Source organism: Haliotis cracherodii, unplaced genomic scaffold (genome assembly GCF_022045235.1).
Source record: "Haliotis cracherodii isolate W230 unplaced genomic scaffold, xgHalCrac1.p SCAF_5, whole genome shotgun sequence".
Classification (NCBI taxonomy): Eukaryota; Metazoa; Mollusca; class Gastropoda; order Lepetellida; family Haliotidae; genus Haliotis; species Haliotis cracherodii.
Window position 1 is genome coordinate 38,773,326 of NW_027266308.1, and position 19,586 is coordinate 38,792,911.

The 19,586-nt window shown below is 43.5% G+C and overlaps 1 protein-coding gene across 1 annotated transcript; it reads left to right on the forward strand.

Moving 5' to 3' along the window:
- The first annotated feature begins 142 nt into the window (after positions 1 to 142).
- Positions 143 to 19,221, forward strand: LOC139443296 (2-oxoisovalerate dehydrogenase subunit alpha, mitochondrial-like). Its single transcript, XM_071224270.1, has 9 exons — positions 143 to 256; positions 2,051 to 2,221; positions 3,140 to 3,335; positions 4,233 to 4,394; positions 5,316 to 5,460; positions 6,512 to 6,573; positions 8,199 to 8,340; positions 16,218 to 16,389; positions 17,808 to 19,221. Exons 1-9 carry the CDS (start codon positions 161 to 163, stop codon positions 17,982 to 17,984), a joined length of 1,323 nt encoding a protein of 440 aa, XP_071080371.1. The 5' UTR covers positions 143 to 160; the 3' UTR covers positions 17,985 to 19,221.
- Positions 19,222 to 19,586: the final 365 nt, after the last annotated feature.

Consider the following 19,586-nt stretch of genomic DNA (forward strand, 5'->3'; position numbering starts at 1 on the left):
GAGTAAGCATGTAAATAAATAGTTCTGTTCTGTTTGTACAATATTCACACCATGACTACAACCAATACGCTTTCCAAAAGCTTTTACGGATTATGATTTACTTCAACGAGAATACTTTCGTGCACCTATGTGATGACGTATTTCACATCCACCGTCAGTCATGGCATTTTCCAGATCTCTGCGAATATTACCATTTCTAAAGAATATCAACAGAGAACAACTGTATTCTTTTGCACGGACCTTTCATACACAAAGCGTATGTTATGTCGTTTAGTGATTAAGCATAGATATTCTGATGACACTGCATCTATGCAAATGCACCCTCGCTCTTGAATGTCAATACGAGAATTCTGCCTCTTCGGGGCCCAAGTTGGTCAGTACAAGCAACTTGCCAGAGCGAAAGACTTCCGTCCGTACCCCCCTCTAAAAGTTATATATGTATGCATTGTCGCTCAATGTTATTGTTACTTGTCCCACCAGGGTGAACAATGCAGTTTTACCGGGCACAGCTTCGCCCTCTACCAAAAGCTCAGTTACGGTGCTATACCGCTACCGTGGTGACGCTTGAATGCACTCGTCTCCGGAGCGGAGACACCTTTCTGATCCAACAACCCCTTTCGATCCCTAGGGTTAGTCTGTTAAGGGCTAGGCTTAAGCATAAATTCTAACCTTTTTACAGTCATTCCGATAATCCAATAAGGGTAATAGTATGAGAGTATAGTCCGTTTTAGTATGTTTCATCACTTGATTAGTTACTCATTTTGATGGACAGTAGCAGGCATGGCTTCCTCAAAATGGTGAATGGAGAGGGTGTGATGTCAGTAACATGCATGCGCAATTCATTGTTTACTTATATGTGCATGTGTGTTAATGAGGTGCAAATGACCCGTTTAACAAGCATTAATTACATGTGATGGCGTTCTTGGTCCAGTGGTAGAGCATCAGCTAATTAATGCACTAATTAGCCAAGGCGGTAAGACAGTGAAGCATGTTCGAGCCCCCACACTAAATGGATCAGAATAAGTGCTCCCGGTAAAGTGTACCACCCCCCAGTGGGGAAACAGAAACCTAATTACCGTATGTCAGTCCAAGATCTTTTAGGTGTAGATTAGAATTTCATGGTTAAAATGTGTGGCATGACAAATAGATCATGATGCATATGCTGTAAGACAATAATTTATCTTTGCATACCCTATTTTTGAACAGTTAAGACATTTGTGTTCATACCAGTGGATGATGTCTTCATTAATAGAATTCAGCTATGTCCTGACACAGATATGATTCTCGATGAAAGTTGTAACTTGTAACCTCTATTGCATCTGTAAACTTCCATGGTACTCAAGCGATGTCACCTGTTTTCATTTGGTTCAGTACTTCAGCATGGTTTCCATGAATAAACAGCTGTGTAGGGTGCACCAGTTCTCAACATAATTCTTGCAGGCAGCAAAACTCCAAAATTGATTGAAAGTTTGAGACACATATTCACAAAATATGAATTCTTGTGAAATTACAGTGTTCACACATAACATGGGCACCAAATTCTAAATTATAATTGACTGTTCTGACAGGTGTACATTACTTCACATGAACCCAATGTTGACAGTCCATATGTGTACACTGTTAAATCAGCTTCAATGATAGTCACACCTCTCGTTATAACACAACAAATCATGATCAATGTCTTTTCAAAAACAGGGTACTTGAAGATATATATTTTAATTCTCTCTCACTACATTTTTTTAAATTATTTTAGAAAATAAGAATATTGGTAATATACAGAATAACCTACTCAAAATAACAGATTATCTGTTCTTCATGAACTTCCTTTGAAAGTTCCTCGTCAAGCTGGGGAATTCCAAAATTAATTCACTTGGTGACAGAAAATAACATTGGCATATACTATTCCTCATTTTCAGATCACCCCACTGGAAATTTGTTGTGACTTTCATTAAGCTGTTCTGACATATCCATGTTATCTCTAAGTGTTGTCAAAGGTAAATGACTTGCAGAATGTGAAAGGATTTTTTAACCTTGACATGACCTGTTGCAGGTTCTGTCATCTCAGAATATTACATTTGAAGAGAAACCCGAGTTTCCTGGTTCAAAGTCCCACTATGTCCATAAACTGGAGTACATACAGCCTGAGTTGCTGGAGGGTATTCCTGTCTACAGAGTCATGGGAAGAGATGGGAAGATTGTGGATGAAACACAAGATCCAAAGGTACAGTTTGGTTACAGTTTCAGATGAATGCTTTAGAAACTTCCATTCATTTCACTGAACATTGTTGAAAGTTTTATTGTATAGAGTGTTTAAATCAGTGATGTGTACTTTTCTGGATATTTAAGTGTTTTTGTTAACAGTTCCAAGCTTGAAAAGACATGCTATTGGGCTTGGTGCAGGGATGCCACATTAATTATATGTTCAGAGATTCAGTTGATCAGTATTCATCAGAATATTTCCACATGTTCAAGTTAGTAGTTGTTCTCCCCATTCTGTCAACCAGCTAAGAAGAATGTTCAACTATTTAAAAGGTTTATGTATTCTATACCATGTATACACAAAATCAAACATGAGTACACAATAACACTCATCATTAATATGCAACCAATTTATGTTTGTGAATTTAGATGTTCAAAATTCCAAAACATAATTATCATAGTAAACATCATTACGGCATGTAAATGACATCGAGCATCTGAAAAATACACAACATAAATGTGACTGATCGTAATTGATTCATAAGTATAAACTAGTTTAAACAATCAAGTTTAAACCCTATGTGATCTCTGTATGTCTGGGGGCACAGTCATCAAAGGGGCCACACGTGGCACAGTCGTCAACATGGTCAAAGGTGCCACAATTGGCTGTGCAAATTTGCATCCCTTGGGCACGCCAGAAACTTGTGATTGTGGGTTCGAATCCCTGTTTTCCCAATTATGTTTCAAGGTTTGTCAGCACCATACCTGTGCTCGTGGGTTTCACCAAAATGGCAAACATCTGAGACCTGCATCACTTTGGGCTTTCCTTCCACGTTAATCTGACACTTTGTGATCATAGTGATATAGCTTGAAAACTGTTCAAAGTGGTGTGAAAATTCACTCACTCACTCTACATGACAGCCTGTGTGATATGTTGCAGCTGGACAAAGACACTGTGATAAAGATGTACAAGGACATGACTCTTCTCAACACCATGGACCGTGTACTGTATGAGTCTCAAAGACAGGGCCGAATCTCCTTCTACATGACCAACTATGGCGAGGAAGGAACTCACATAGGATCAGCCGCTGCTCTCGACCCCAGAGATCTTGTGTTTGGTCAATACAGAGAGGCAGGCAAGTTGCTTTCAGCTGAATCAGGATTTTAATGCAAAGATTGTCCCTCAACTGTTTCCAGTTGCACTTGCAGTCTCAACAAAGTCTGATCTTTTAGTAAAAGTTTTACTGATACAATACCTCTCTGTGTCAAGATATAACCACGCTTCCATAACAGGTTGCGTCAGGTGAACCCTGAGAAAGCTTTGACCGCCCTATCTAAATGAAGGCTGTGGGGGTTCTTGAGCAAATCGGATGTAACCTGTTTAAAACAATTTGGGTTCATTTCTTTACCATCTCGATTCAGAAATTGTATAATTATGCCTTCGATCATCGATGTTCCTATTTGGCTGTAGATTCCATGTCGCTCAGAAACAACAGGGTGTATGACATATCCACAACAATTATGCCGCAACTTCAGTTCTTGGCAGTTGAAAGTTCCTGGTCATATTCATTTTTCGGGATACAGAAATCAGAAATTGATGGTCTGAATGCTTCTTTTGCTCACTCGTACCAAGAATTTGGAAGCCTTAATGCTGATAATTAAGTTCGCCTGACATGAACTCCTATGGAGGGTTTCTCAGATCTTCATGCAGAAAGGATTGCATCAAAGTAAAAGATATGTTAAGTCGCCTCTTTTGACAAGCCTGGGACATATTTTCTTACCCAGAATCCACACAGGTTTGTTATTGCTAGTGAGGTTGTACATTTCTGATTCGAGTTAGATAATAAGCCACACATTACACTGATTAGAGCCCCACCAACCTCACTAGAGCTACAAAAAATTGAAAATGAGACGAGTTGAAATTTTTCTATAATAGGTTTCAAATCAATTAAGGTGATCCTCTCTTAGACTCAAAATGCTAAATAATCATGTCTTATGAGTGTTTTGCTATTTGTGTTTGTGTTTGTCAACAGGTGTGCTGATGTGGCGGGGTTTCACCCTGGACCAATTCATGAACCAGTGCTATGGCAATGCTGGCGATGTGGGGAAGGGGAGACAGATGCCAGTTCACTACGGCTCTCGGGACCTCAACTTCATCACCATCTCATCACCTCTAGCCACACAGATGCCTCAAGGTCAGCAGTCAAAATGAAGATAATCAAAAAACATTATTATCATCACCATATGACTTTTAATATGCAAGGTTTGGTTAGTTTTCCAATTCGAAATGGGGCTACGGGTGGTCCAGTTGTATACTTAGTCACAATTTGCTGTGCATCTTTGACTTTCATGAAACCATGATCGTGGGTTTGAATCCCAGTATCACCCTGGTGTTGTTTCTAGGTTTATCAGCACCATACCTCTGCTTGTGGGTTTCACCAAAGTGGTAAAGGTCCAAAAACTGCATCACGTCAGGCTTTTAGTCCCACATCTAGCTGACACACTGTGATGTGACTGAACACTTCAAAGTGAAGTGATCCATACTCACCCATTCCCATACCAACATGGAATGATTGATCAGATAGATTTTGAAATGTCAAACGGTTATCTCTGTAATTTCACATTGATAAACACTGTATATGTGGATAATAAATAACAAGGTATGAAAGTACCTTCCATGTTGTTATTAGATCAGTATTGTTTAAAACAGGTAATTGAATCATCTTCATGCTATGATATTCGTAAGTCTTACCCAAAGACGTTAAAAGATGGTACTTGTTGTTACCCTGCCTGGCACATGTCATTAAGGGACAACAAGGACTGGTCGGCTCAGAATAAGTATACTGTGTCTGAGTGGGGTATATTCATGTTAAACTGCAGCATGGTATCTCATCGGGCTAGCACTATAAAATTGGCATTAGTCCAGACTAGTACAAGAAGCCACTCATACACAATCACAAACATGTGCATGCATGTCGCCATATGAGTGCAATGATCTTGGTTGCAATGTTAAACCCCATTTCACCTCACCTCACCTCATGCCAAGACACAACTATTCACAGTATATAGCGGGATGTGGTGTTAAACACTAAACATACATCCCTTCCTCCTTACAGCGGCAGGGGCTGCCTACGCCTTCAAGCTGAAGAAGAATGACCTGTGTGTGATGTGCTACTTCGGGGAGGGGGCAGCGTCCGAGGGGGATGCTCACGCTGCGTTCAACTTTGCTGCTGTGCTAGACTGTCCCATCATCTTCTTCTGGTGGGTCTTCCTGATAACATCAAGCTTACTCAATCAATGGGGCATTCTTGGGTAGAATTGGTCGACAGCAGCCTGTGCTGGTCATGTGAGGCAACTTGGGTTGGACTGGCTTGGTGACTTGAATGATTGCGTGTTGTGTCACCCCAATGATGTTGATCATTGCTTGTAATATCTATTACTGGTTGCTTTGTCTGGTCCGGACAGCCTGCTTTCACATAGCTGGTATATTTAGACCAGCATTAAACAACAAGAGCCATAATTATTTTATACAAGAACCGTGTACATAAGAACCAACTATGGATCAGGTGGTTCAAATTTTTTATCTGTTTAGTTATGCACCAACTAAATGGATGCTCATGCTATCAACCACTGGTTTGCCTGACCCAGTCTTATTTATTTACAGCCTGCTGTGATATAACTGGAATATTGTTGACCGACAAAGAACAAGTATCTCTTACTCTCTGATACTTTAGAAATCTAGAAAAATGAAACTACTTAAACATGTTAAATAGATTATGAAAGCAAATATCCTTGTCATTCCATTGATCATAATGAAGGCATTATACCGCTGCATCAGCAAATATGTCACCATTTCTCTCTGGGATATTAAGATGTTATTGGTAGGGATATAGAGATTACAACACGAGTGTCTATCAGATACCATTTGTCTTACAATAAGATGTTACAAAAGGTACCTCAACGGATGAAAGCGAGTGTTAACAGTTAAATCAGTGTTAACACTCTAAAACCATAAAGTTTAAACACAGACGTAGGTGAATTCAACTGAAGCATGAATAACTTATCAATGAATTACAATCAGGAAAGTAGTCTGTCATTATTTGACCTTAGTTCATCACCATGGAGTAGCCAATCACAGACCTGGAATTCAAGGTCACACATGTTTGATACCAGTTATCTCAAATGTGTTTCTCACTCACAGGTATATAAGAATAGGACATCCCAACTTTTCAGTTCTATATTTCCAAACATGTTATTCTGTCATATTTTCTTTGTAGTTTCTTTGTTATTTAATCTTCTTCTCTTGTTTCAGCCGAAACAATGGTTATGCTATATCTACACCTACAAAGGATCAGTACAAAGGAGATGGTATTGGTATGTGTTACCTTAGAAGCAAATATACTGAGTATTCAACTGTTACAGGTGTCATGTTATATGTGTTTTAGGTCACAGTAGTCATGTCATGTGTTGTACGACATTCTCTGTGTAAAAACATACTCTCTCTCCTTTGAACCAATTTGGGGAGAAGATGACTACAAGGCTATGGTACATGTTATTGCCGATGTTATTGAGCATTCTTTGGTCAGCGTACATGCTGGTTTTCTCTCACTGGCACCAGACCGTGGCTTGAATAGTTGGTCATGTATTCATGGGTGATGGCTTGAATAGTTGGTTATGTATTCATGTGTGATGACTTGAATAGTTGGTCATGTATTCATGGGTGATGGCTTGAATAGTTGGTCATGTATTCATGTGTGATGACTTGAATAGTTGGTCATGTATTCATGGGTGATGACTTGAATAGTTGGTCATGTATTCATGGGTGATGACTTGAATAGTTGGTCATGTATTCATGGGTGATGGAGACCTGTGAAGATCCGGGATAGAATAGGTCTTCAGCAACCCATCCTTGCCGTAAAAGGTGACTATGCTTGTCGTAAGATGGTCAGGCTCCCTGACTTGGTTGATGCCTGTCATCGTATCCCAATTGTGTAAATTGATGGTCATGATATCAATCACTGGATTGTCTGGTCCAGACTCAATTATTTACAGGCCGCTCTCATATAGCTGGAATATATGACTTGAATAGTTGGTCATGTATTCATGGGTGATGACTTGAATAGTTGGTCATGTATTCATGGGTGATGGCTTGAATAGTTGGTCATGTATTCATGTGTGATGACTTGAATAGTTGGTCATGTATTCATGTGTGATGACTTGAATAGTTGGTCATGTATTCATGTGTGATGACTTGAATAGTTGGTCATGTATTCATGTGTGATGACTTGAATAGTTGGTCATGTATTCATGTGTGATGACTTGAATAGTTTGTCATTTATTCATGGGTGATGACTTGAATAGTTGGTCATGTATTCATGGGTGATGACTTGAATAGTTGGTTATGTATTCATGTGTGATGACTTGAATAGTTGGTCATGTATTCATGTGTGATGACTTGAATAGTTTGTCATTTATTCATGGGTGATGACTTGAATAGTTGGTCATGTATTCATGGGTGATGACTGGAATAGTTGGTCATGTATTCATGGGTAATGACTTGAATAGCTGGTCATGTATTCATGGGTGATGACTTGAATAGTTGGTCATGTATTCATGGGTGATGACTTGAATAGTTGGTCATGTATTCATGGGTGATGGAGACCTGTGAAGATCCGGGATAGAATAGGTCTTCAGCAACCCATGCTTGCCGTAAAAGGTGACTATGCTTGTCGTAAGATGGTCAGGCTCCCTGACTTGGTTGATGCCTGTCATCGTATCCCAATTGTGTAAATTGATGGTCATGATATCAATCACTGGATTGTCTGGTCCAGACTCAATTATTTACAGGCCGCTCTCATATAGCTGGAATATTGCTGAGTGCGGCATTAAACAACAAACAACAATAAATACTTGGGTGATGGAGGAAGGGAAATACACTGGCTATGGTGTTATTGGGCACTGTGTGAATAGAATGAAGAATGTAACTTTTTCCATATCAGCTTCCCGGGGAGCAGGGTACGGCATGCTGACAGTTCGCGTGGATGGCAATGATGCCTTTGCTGTGTACAATGCCACAAAGACAGCAAGGGAAATGGCCATCAGTCAAAGCAGACCTGTCCTCATCGAGGCGATGACATACAGGTATGCACATTTCTTATCCCCCAGTTTGAAAAACAGGGATATTTACTGCTCACCATGTCCGTCCGTCCGTCCGTCCGTCAGCCATCCATTTTCCGTTTCCGGAGCAAAACTCTGAAACTATTATATATATTTTTTGTTGAGACTTTCTGTATAGTCTGGTGGGGAACTGGTGCATTTTGATGATTTGGGAATTTTATTCTTTATATTTTGTATTTTCATAATTTTCCATGATGTAAACAAGTAGTTTTCTGTTTCTGGAGCAGAACTCCAAAACCGTTAAATATTTCTTGTTGAAACTTGCTATGTAGATCAACTGCTATATAGTGGTGAACTTGTGTCTTTTGATGATTTGAGATTTAAAAAAATAATAATTTAATGACGACAAGTTGGGACTTTAAAATTAGTGTAGTGCTCATTTCCGGACCACAACTTAACACTCGTTGAATGTTTCTTGGTGAAACATGCTATACCAGTCTACTGGTTAACTGGTGCCTTTTGATGATTTGGGATTTTGAAAAATACTAAACATGATTAACAGCGTTGAACAGCATTACTTTTTTCTTCACTGAACTGAAGGTATCCAGTTGCAATGAACCAAAAGTGGGGTACAAGTAGCCAAACTCCATTTCCGAATTGCACCAAACCAGGGGATATGTCATGTCCTAATGACATCCTCCTCCTAGTGATCTGCACTTCATATGACTTCTGAGTTATCTCCCTTTGTAAAAGTTTATATGCCCTGAGATCACTGGATCCATTCTGCTTTTTCAACTACCTACATGATACCTTGGACAGGAATGGAGTAGGGATATTGCATGAAGTTGCTGTAAACGCCAGATCCACCACCATATAGTTTATATTACATGACAGTCATTTATGAAGATAGGTTATTCTGTAGGTATTCAAAGTACAAAAACCAAGCGGAAACAATCTTTTAGTATCACAGCTGTTGCCAGGTTGTGTTATGTCATAAGTCACATGCACACAACTAAATCCTATATTGGTTCCCACAAATGGTGGCTCTAACACAGGACGGTTCACCACCCTTGTATTTGCCACTAAAAAAGTAGATTTTTTAACTTATCCTGCATTACTCCGTATTGCATTTACTGCTGTCTTTGACAGAGTGACGAACTGTGTGAGATCCAGCTGCTGAAGAAAGTTGTCCCAACCAGCTCAGGAGGCAGCGCCCTCTCACAGTCGGCACGTGACCCGGAAGTCATGACGTCACACAAAAACACATAACTGCTTTGTCACCTCCACGGACGGACGTACTGTGTATCCCTTGTGGAAATTAAAGCTTATTATTTGTTTTTTATATTTTGCGTGTTTCTACATTCATTATATGCTGCTACATTGTTACCTGTTATGGGCCGTGACCTTAGGGTCTTCCCATTCGTAAATTGTAACGTTTATCGCTCGTCTGTGGCTCACGTCACAGTAATTTACGGGCGCAATGTTGTTCCCGCCATTTTGTTTTCTTTCCCGCCATTTTGGCCATTCACCACGTGGCCACGTAATGTCGTGTTCTGCGTTTTGAATTCTCTCTTTGGCTTGGGTAATACATTACATTTATGTATGTTGTTTTGGTGTGCTTAAAGCCTTGCCTTTTCGCTACCTCTCAGCGTAATTGTTTCTTCTCATAAACTTCAATATAATACGAAGTTTTTGAGTTACATTATGTCTCCCGTACTCTGTGGTTTTGCCACATGGTTACGTGTTTGCACATGGTTATGTGTTTGCTTAAAGCTATGCTTTTTCGCTACCTTTTAGCGTCATTGTTTGATCTCATAAACTTCATTGAAATACAAAGTTTCTGAATCCATTATGCTTCCCATACTTTGTGATTGGCCACATGGTTATGTGTTTGCTTAAAGCTATGCTTTTTCGCTACCTTTTAGCGTCATTGTTTGATCTCATAAACTTCATTGAAATACAAAGTTTCTGAATCACATTATGCTTCCCGCACTTTGTGGCTTTGCCACATAGTTATGTTTTGCTTAAATTCCAGATTTTCTGCCTCGCTGCACTTGTTGCCGCGGGAACAAATCTGGTCGGGGCCGCCCCTTTCTGCCGTGATTGTACGACGCCCTGTACTTTCACAAGGCAGTGCCGATGTTGCAGTCATTCGTCGCTGTGATCCTTCAGCTCATGCGAGTATCCAGGACACACCTCGCTCAACGTGCTCGTCGACCCCCACCTACGTTGACGGCAGCAGCGCTCAGCGGAGCTTCGCAGTGCTCCCAGCACCAACGGCGGCTCCCAACGTAGAGTCTGCCTCCCATGGCACGACATACGACCGTTCACGGTCTCCTACTCCACCGGCGGCTCCAGCGCTCCCAACGTAGAGTCTGCCTCCCCTGGCACGACATACGACCGTTCACGGTCTCCAACACATCCGATGCCTCCGGCGCTCCCGGCGCTCCCGGCGCCTCCGGCGCCTCTGATGTCTCGGCGCCTCGTGCGCTCCCGGCGCCTCCGATGTCTCGGCGCTCCCGGCGCCTCTGATGTCTCGGCGCCTCGTGCGCTCCCGGCGCCTCCGGCGCTCCCGGCGCCTCCGATGTCTCGGCGCTCCCGGCGCCTCTGATGTCTCGGCGCCTCGTGCGCTCCCGGCGCCTCCGGCGCTCCCGGCGCTACCGGCGCCTCCGATGTCTCGGCGCTCCCGGCGCCTCCGGCGCCTCTGATGTCTCGGCGCCTCCGATGTCTCGGCGCCTCTGATGTCCCGGCGCTCCCGGCGCCTCCGGCGCCTCAGATGTCTCGGCGCCTCGTGCGCTCCCGGCGCTCCCGGCGCTCCCGGCGCTCCCGGCGCTCCCGGCGCTCCCGGCGCCTCTGATGTCTCGGCGCCTCGTGCGCTCCCGGCGCCTCCGATGTCTCGGCGCCTCCGGCGCCTCTGATGTCCCGGCGCTCCCGGCGCCTCCGGCGCCTCAGATGTCTCGGTGCCTCGTGCGCTCCCGGCGCCTCTGATGTCTCGGCGCCTCTGATGTCTCGGCGCCTCGTGAATTCCCGGCGCCTCTGATGTCTCCGCGCTCCGGCGCCTCCGCATCCTCTGATGTCTTCGGCGCTCCCGGCGCCTCTAAGGTCTTTGATCTCATGATCTTCGACGCCTCTAATGTCTCTGGCGCCTCTGACTACTCCGGCGCCTCAAGAGTTACGGAAGAAGCGCCTATGATATATCCGGCGCCTAAGATGACCTCCGGCGCACAGATCAACAAGCTTTATCAAGCTCAGATCAACGAGCCGACTATCCGATCTTCTACTGCGGCTTAAGGGGCACCATCGGCAATCGCCTCCCCGGCGCCACTGCCCTCTTCTCTTGCTGCCCTCTTCTCTTGCTGCCGTCTCATAACTCGTCACACGGAGAAGCATGGTGAAACAACTGTCGCCGCTCCTGTCGCTACTCTCCCGTCGGTCTTCGGGATCGTGACTATCGTTCTACTTCCTGGGTGGAATCTTTTCAACCAATAGACAGTTGGTCTGATTCAACTTGCCCACTGAGACGTTATCCATAATCCCGTCGTTTAAAGCGCTATGATTCCGGAGAGATGACCTGCGGGTTTCCATCGAAACAGAGCGTCATGTGAACAGCGTCTGTATCAGATTCGACGACGACATCCACTTACAAAGAGTTTACTTCGTCGACATCGCCGACACAAACGCTGTTCTACCCTACCCTAGCGCCAGCGCTCCTGAAAGAGACTCTTCCTCGGCGCTCACCGGGTTTTCCACGACGCCCATGGGGTTCCGTGTTTTATCGCAAAACTCGGGTACACCACTTGATCGCCTCTCACGCAGTTCATTGAGGATTGTCTGTGTGTGGAGTTTGCACCTCAGTTCCGACTCCAAGGCGGTTTTCTCGGCTACTGCGCAGTGTGATTTACATGTCACGTGTCAAGTACTCGGACTGTCAACAACTCCGACCGGAATTAGGTCAACTTACCATGGCAAGGGGTGCCATGTATTTCTACAGATTGGTTTCCATGTCTAACTGTACGCTTGGTGCTACCACTCAACCAGGCGCCTGTCGCAGTCCATCCATGTACGGATGTTGGAAACAATAGACCTCCTCTACCAACACGGCTGTCACGAGGAACCTTGTTTCATCAACCCTTCGCTGTAAGAACGATAGCGCCTATAGGCGTTCAAGGGATGGAAAAGATCGCCTTCCTTCGTCCGGTTTGATCTTTTCGACTACGACACCTTCCTATCTTCCGCCTTGACTACCGGACACAGTGTCGATTTGATACTTAAAGTCCCTCGGCCGTCCCACTGACCCCTGTTGCATACCTGCCTCGTATCGTGTTGTCGTCCTCCATCGTCACCTCGATATAAGAACAGGAGTACTTATACGCCGCTTCAGGGATGAAAACGATCTCATTACTTCGTGCAATGGCCATATTGCCTCGACTTCCTACTACCCGGTTACGTCGATGCCCCGGCGGTCGATTGTGAAGCTGGTTTACTTCGTCTACTTGAGGTTGGCTCGCAGGCTATCACACCTTTTTCCGAATCGTACCGACGGTACGCAATCGCAGACCCCTGTTGCTGACTACCTCCCCTGCCACCTTGTCAGTGGCTAGTGGCCCACACCAGCCCACATTGTGACCACCTGTGATCCAGAGATCAACACCATTGGCACAGCAACAGCCTCGAGATAAAGGCTTATCCAGGACGTCGCTTGCTGACAGTGCTTTCTCGGTCACGCCCTGTTGATCGTGTCCACTGACGACGTCACCGTAGTGTGGTGTTTGCGGACCCAGAGTACTCGCCCCTCTCCCGGCGCTACAAACTCGACCGGCGCCCCCGAGAATCACCATCTTCGGCGTTCCAGGCGCCTCAAGCTCTCCGACGCCTCACGCTCTCCGGCGCCTCGGGCCAGAATATGTCAAACGGTCGACACCCCAACCCTAGATCTGTTTGCCTCATATCTGAATGTGGCCAGCTGTCGTCTTCCATTCCACCTGTGCCGGATACGACCGCTGTGGCAGTCGAAGCCTTCCATCGTTCCTGAGAAGGATTACGCGTGTACGCTTTTCCGACTCCGGTTCTCCCTCCCATGGTTCTTCAGAGATCCAGGCCACTCGACCCCTGCCATTGACTTTGGTCTCGCCTTATTGGTCAGCCAGAAGTTGGGTTATCGACCTCCGAAACATACCCAGAGACAACCCCTGGAACTTCCGGTGTGGTCCAACCTTCTGCTCCATCCACACGGTCTGTTGCCACACCCTCATACCCGCATGTTATCGTCTGCACGCCTGACACACCTGCAGAAAGCCAAGGGCTATTCGGCTATAGCGACCAAGGCTATTGCTTCAGCCCACCGTCCATCTACAGGGGGACTGTATGCTGATAAATGATGCTTGTTCCAGGCATTTTGTTCTGACAAACACCAGGATCCGATGACAGCGTCACCGCAGATCCTGGATCAGTTCCTTCTGTACTTGCGTAGCACCCGTCGGTTGAAGGGCTTACCACCCCCACACACCTGGTCGCCATCTACTCCGTTCTGGCCATCTCGGACGATCGGAGAAAGACGAAAATTCCCGACCTACGGGCCTGGCTGCGCTCGTTCAGTCTTGAAGACCTGAAGGCCAAGTTCGGACCGCCTGCGTTGGATCTGAATGTGGTCTTCAACGCCCTTCGAACCACTCCCCTCGTCTTCCTTCTACGACCTTAAGTAGAAGACGGGTATTTCTACTGGTTTTGACTACTGCCGCTCGAGTCCATGTACAGCACGCCCTCGACGTCTCCCGTGCCCGGTTCGAATGCGGTACCCAGGGCGCCGTTCATCATGGACCGTACTGGGACGTCAGCGTAAAGACTCAACTCCCAGGACAGCCTGATAGATCATTCCTTGTCCCCTCCCCCCTCGTCCAGTGTGGGTGCCGAGGATGAGGATGAGCGTCATTATGCCCAGTAAGGGCACTGAAGGTTATTCTACGATCTAAAGACTGCCGCAAGTCTAGGAAACACCTTTTTCTGCCGGTCTCCCCTTCGTCGCAGTCGTTGGTCAGCCGGAATACTTTTCCCTGTGGCTCCGGACGGTCATCCTTAAAGCTTATGAGCCGCCGGATTGGACCCTCCCCCCAAAGGCTATCACCTGAAATAAAATGAGATCAGGGCGATCGTATTTACACTGGTTCTTCACGGTATACTGTTCCATCCAGTCGTTCAGGGAAGCCTGTTCGTGGCGATCGGACACCGCCTTCACCAACCACTACTTCCGTGATGTAGCCTTGAAAGTTGTCGCCGGCGTTCACAGTTTTGGTCCCTGGTTGTAGCCCAACAGGTCATCTATCTCCGACGCCACTGATTCTCCGATACCCTGAGCGGGGCCCGTCGACCTCTCTGGTGTTTATCACCCCAGACGAGACGGATCTCTTGCGTTCCGCATTCGCTCTTAGGTCAGTTTTAGTTTTGGGTTACCCGACTCATTCTATTGCTGTCACCTATCCGGGTTTTACTTTTTGCATCAACTCTCGTTTCCTGACGACAGGAATGGTAGTAGATGTGGACACCGGCGCCGACGCCAACGCTTCTCTGATACCTGAGCGGTGCCCGTCGACCTCACCGGTGTTCCTTGCCTCCAGCCTAGAGGGCTCTCCTGCGTTTCGCATTCGCTCTTGGGATTGGTCGTAAATTTTGCCGCCGACGCCGCTGATTCTTCGATTCCCCGAGCGGGGCCCGTCGAACTCTCTGGTGTTTATCGCCTCAGATTAGAGGGCTCTACTGCGTTTCGCTTTCGCTCTTCGGTAAGTTATATATTTTGGCAACACGCCTCATTGTATTTCGGTTACCTATTCGGGCGTTTCGTTTTTGCATCGACTCTTGTTTCCTGAAGACAGGAATGGTCGTAGATGTTCCGGTCATCACTTGTATGCGGTGCGGATTCATCGGACCTAGACGAGGGTTTAATATGGTTCACATCTGCAGGTATGCCCACCGGCCATGCCGTCTGATAAAGATGCAATACGGAGTAATGCAGGATAAGTTAAAAAATTTAGTAAAATCTAAATATTTTTTACATTTGTATACTTATCCTGCATTACGAAGTCTAAGTGCCCTCCCTTTCGCTACGCTACCTCCCCACGAAGTTTCAGATGTTATGTTTAAAGCAGTTATGTGTTTTTGTGTGACGTCATGACTTCCGGGTCACGTGCCGACTGTGAGAGGGCGCTGCCTCCTGAGCTGGTTGGGACAACTTTCTTCAGCAGCTGGATCTCACACAGTTCGTCACTCTGTCAAAGACAGCAGTAAATGCAATACGGAGTAATGCAGGATAAGTATACAAATGTAAAAAATATTTAGATTTTACTAATTTTGTGTTTGCAAAATCTTAAAAAAATATAAACAAAAGTAACAAAAATTATTTAGGGGTACGAATTCTGTATCATACATATAGATATGATTATATACAAAATCCACTTTAGCAAAAAAAATAATTTGAAAACTACCAAACCACTGTTGGAAGCAAAAGAATACATGCTGGACAAGTAACAAAAATGGCACTTTGCAAAACGAACAGTCTCGATTGACGAGTTAAGTGAGAAGTTTACAGTGTATAACAAACATTTTCAAGAGAAGCAATATTAACTCCATAAATGGCCATCTGTCATTATTTTGCCTTGTCAATGTGGAACTAACTTAAAAAGGAAGTCAACAGTTTGTGTACGGGCTAGACACTTGCAATACAGGGAGACAATTTGAGGGGAGGTCAGTCTTGTATGACCATAGTTCTGTCAAAGTGTTACTTTCACAGCAGTGAAATATTAATTATGATTCACTGCAATGAAAATATCACTTTGGAAAACTCAGTCTTTCACACTTAAGTATATAATAAATTGAATTCTGAATGCTGAAAATCAATATGTGTTGTCCAGAATTGGCCATCACAGTACCTCCGATGACAGTTCAGCGTACCGGTCAGTGGACGAGGTAAGCTACTGGGACAAGCAGGACAATCCAATCTCGCGCCTACGCAACTACATGGTGAGCCAGGGCTACTGGAACGACGACATCGAAAAGGAGTGGAAGCTGGAGTCTAGGAAGAAGGTAGAGTGTTAGCTGTTGCATGTAACAAAGGTGGCTACATCAGAGGAAGTTAGGAGAGTTAGCTGAAGAGCTGCAGATGAAGTAATTAAGAAACACATCTTAAGTAATGGTAGGAAAGTCGACTGTCACATGTTACGAAATTTTGGGGGCAAAACATTTCAGTGACGTGTTAATGAAGGGAGATCCTCATCTGGTCACATAGACTAACATTTAGACTCTGAAATCTTATACATGCATTACACAATATCCTTCTTGACTCTAAAAATATAAAAAAATTCCCTATGCTGATTTCATATAGAGCTGGCTCGACTTGCTTTTGTAGGCGTTTCTAGATTGATTTTATTTTCATAAAATAAATATATATTCCACAGTCATGGTGCAGGGCTACTGGTCACAGTCTCAGCTCGGATAGTATTTGGTAGCCAAATTGGTGTTTTATTAATGTTTTATTCTTTTTGCAGGTACATTTGTATATGGTATACATATGTCACATTATTGTTCTCACATGAACTTACAAATAGGGGGTTCACCTCCAGGGTACAGATATACATATTACACTTTACATGTTACTTGTAGTTTGTACATTGTAGTAACGCTAATTTAGTGGGCCTTCTTAATGAGTCTGGTTTAACACAGACAGACTTTATTGGAAGAGCAGTTGGCAGATGAAGATGAAGAATTTGGTTTTGTTACCTGTTGTACAGGTTATATGTTCCGTGGGGATTCCGGGTTAGGATTGGTCTCCATGCTTGTCATAAGACGTGACCAAATAGATCTGGTGGGTCAGGCTGTGCGACTTGGTTAATGGTGTGCCATCATACCCCCATGGCGTTGATCATTGTTCACAATATAATTGTCTGGTCCAGATGTGATTATTTACAGGCTGCCATCATACAGCTGGAGTATTGCTGAGTGCGTTGTTAAATAACAAACAGCCTGTGTATTTTTCACAGGCTGTGTATTGTGACCCACAAGTGTTGATCGTAGTTCATAGGCCAAAACTGGTTCGTCTGACCCAGACACTTTGTTACAGGCCATCGCATGTTGCTGGAATATTGTATGTGATGTAGTCATTTATTCACTCACCCAATATATCTGTTTGGTGTTAGGCTTAAAAAAGTAAAAGAATTGGTCCTCCCTACATGAACAAGCATACAAACTCCTATGGCCACCATAACCAGAACACAAGATGCACAGTAAAACGGCATGCATTTAAAGGGAGGTAACTGCGTGCTATATTGGAGAGCATTGTTTTTAAGTATTAGGATTTTGTTTGATTTTTTTTAAAATGGAAATAAAAACGAAACTTGCAGTGGACTTTATGATTATGCGGATGATGCCTGAGAACTAAGACTATTAAATTTTTGTAGCCTTATGTTAAGTGTTTTATCAATAGAACCTGTTTTTTTGTGTTTTAGGTGATGAATTCATTTGCAGCAGCAGAAAACCGCAAGAAGCCTAACCCAGAGGAACTGTTTCATGACGTGTACGAGGAAATGGTGCCACACATACGGCGCCAGATGCAGGAGATGAAACATCACGTTCTTCAATACAAGGAACACTACCCGCTGGAACACCACGAGAAGATGTCCTAACTCACACACAGAATCTCTCCGCTTCAAGCACTCTTCGTCACTCCGTCTCAGGTTCAAGTTCCCAGCAGATATTTATCGATTGATTCAATCAAATCCTTTTAGTGTTGAAATATATAGAACTAGACTTACATTTTAATTGTCAAGGTTTTGTTCCTCAATGTTCCTCAAAGTATTAATCGCAGAAGAATGGTGCTTAACAAAATTTGCCACACAGACAAAATATTTTTATTTGCATTGTGTTTTGGGTTTTTCTTGGATTTTTTTGGTAATTGAAGTATATGATAGTTAATAAATGTAATATGTGTTCCATGTGATTCCAGTTTTCAAACATTTATGTAGGCCAAGAGCTATGTCAATGTGTTTATTGTTTGTCTGAAATTATGCACAGATTTGAAGGAGATGGCAATCTTAAGTATTAAACAGTCATTTGCCATATAAACATGCCTGTTCATTTTTCTCGTATTTAGACACTTTAAGGCAGTCATCCTGTTCCAACAGAGCAATAGGAATTGACTTGTGTTTGTGTTCACTGATGTTACTTGATTTAATGTAAACTTGGCACAGGTTAAGATCTGTAGGTTACATATCTGTAGATACTGTAAATTGTGTATATACAGGCTTGACAACTTGTTAAAGGAAGTGAAACATTCACTTACATTCATGAGGGGTATAGTTCCTTACGTGGTTGTTTGGGTTGCAAATTTACTTATTGAGCTTCTATAATGGCTTCAGATTCTGATACTGAATGATTATTATTAGTTTTAAAGAACAAATATGCCACATGAATAAAATACTCATCACAAATTTGTCTTTTTGGTCACCAGGATTTTATGATAAGCCATGATAGTTCCAAGTCAAAATCCTGTATAATTTAGAAACCAAAATTATTCACTTCTGATCGTTCAGGGTTGTATGCTTTATCATTGTTGGCAGCTAACGTATTCTTTTGTTCTTTGTTCTCACCTGTTCAGAAAATAGCTACTCGTGAACACTGATCATGTGGTAGAATTAGAAGACACACGCTTGTCAGATATATTGACAAATGGTTCCTGTAACTGTCGCTGATATCTTGAGTATTAGAGTGTAATATGTCACATGTTTAGTTCTTTGACAGAACAGACTGACGATGAAAATGTTATGTTTGAGAGAGTGATTGTTCTATGTATATAGTGTGTAGTGTGGAAAGGAGTATCTAACTTTATTGTGGATGGATATGAATAAATATTGGATAAACTCATTTCTTTTGATCTTTTATTATTGATGCTTATTAAACTGATGTTTGTTAAGATGACAGTAGTGTTAAACCGCTGACGTTCTCTTGATCACATTTTCTCTGCAATCATTCTTAACCTGTTTTATTATTGAATGGTGTAAATCAACTAAACACCAGTCCAAAAGACTATTCTTCCTCCAAACTTGCTTTGGAAGATCTTTTCACACAGATGAATATATTCATACTTAAGAAGCATGTAACAGAGGTAACTACAACACCATTGTGATTCAAAGATTAATACCCAGTAAACTGACTTGGTTGATGGCATGTGGTGAGGTCAAATCGGTTTTACATCATGTCCAAGATTATTGCATTTACAAAGCAACGTG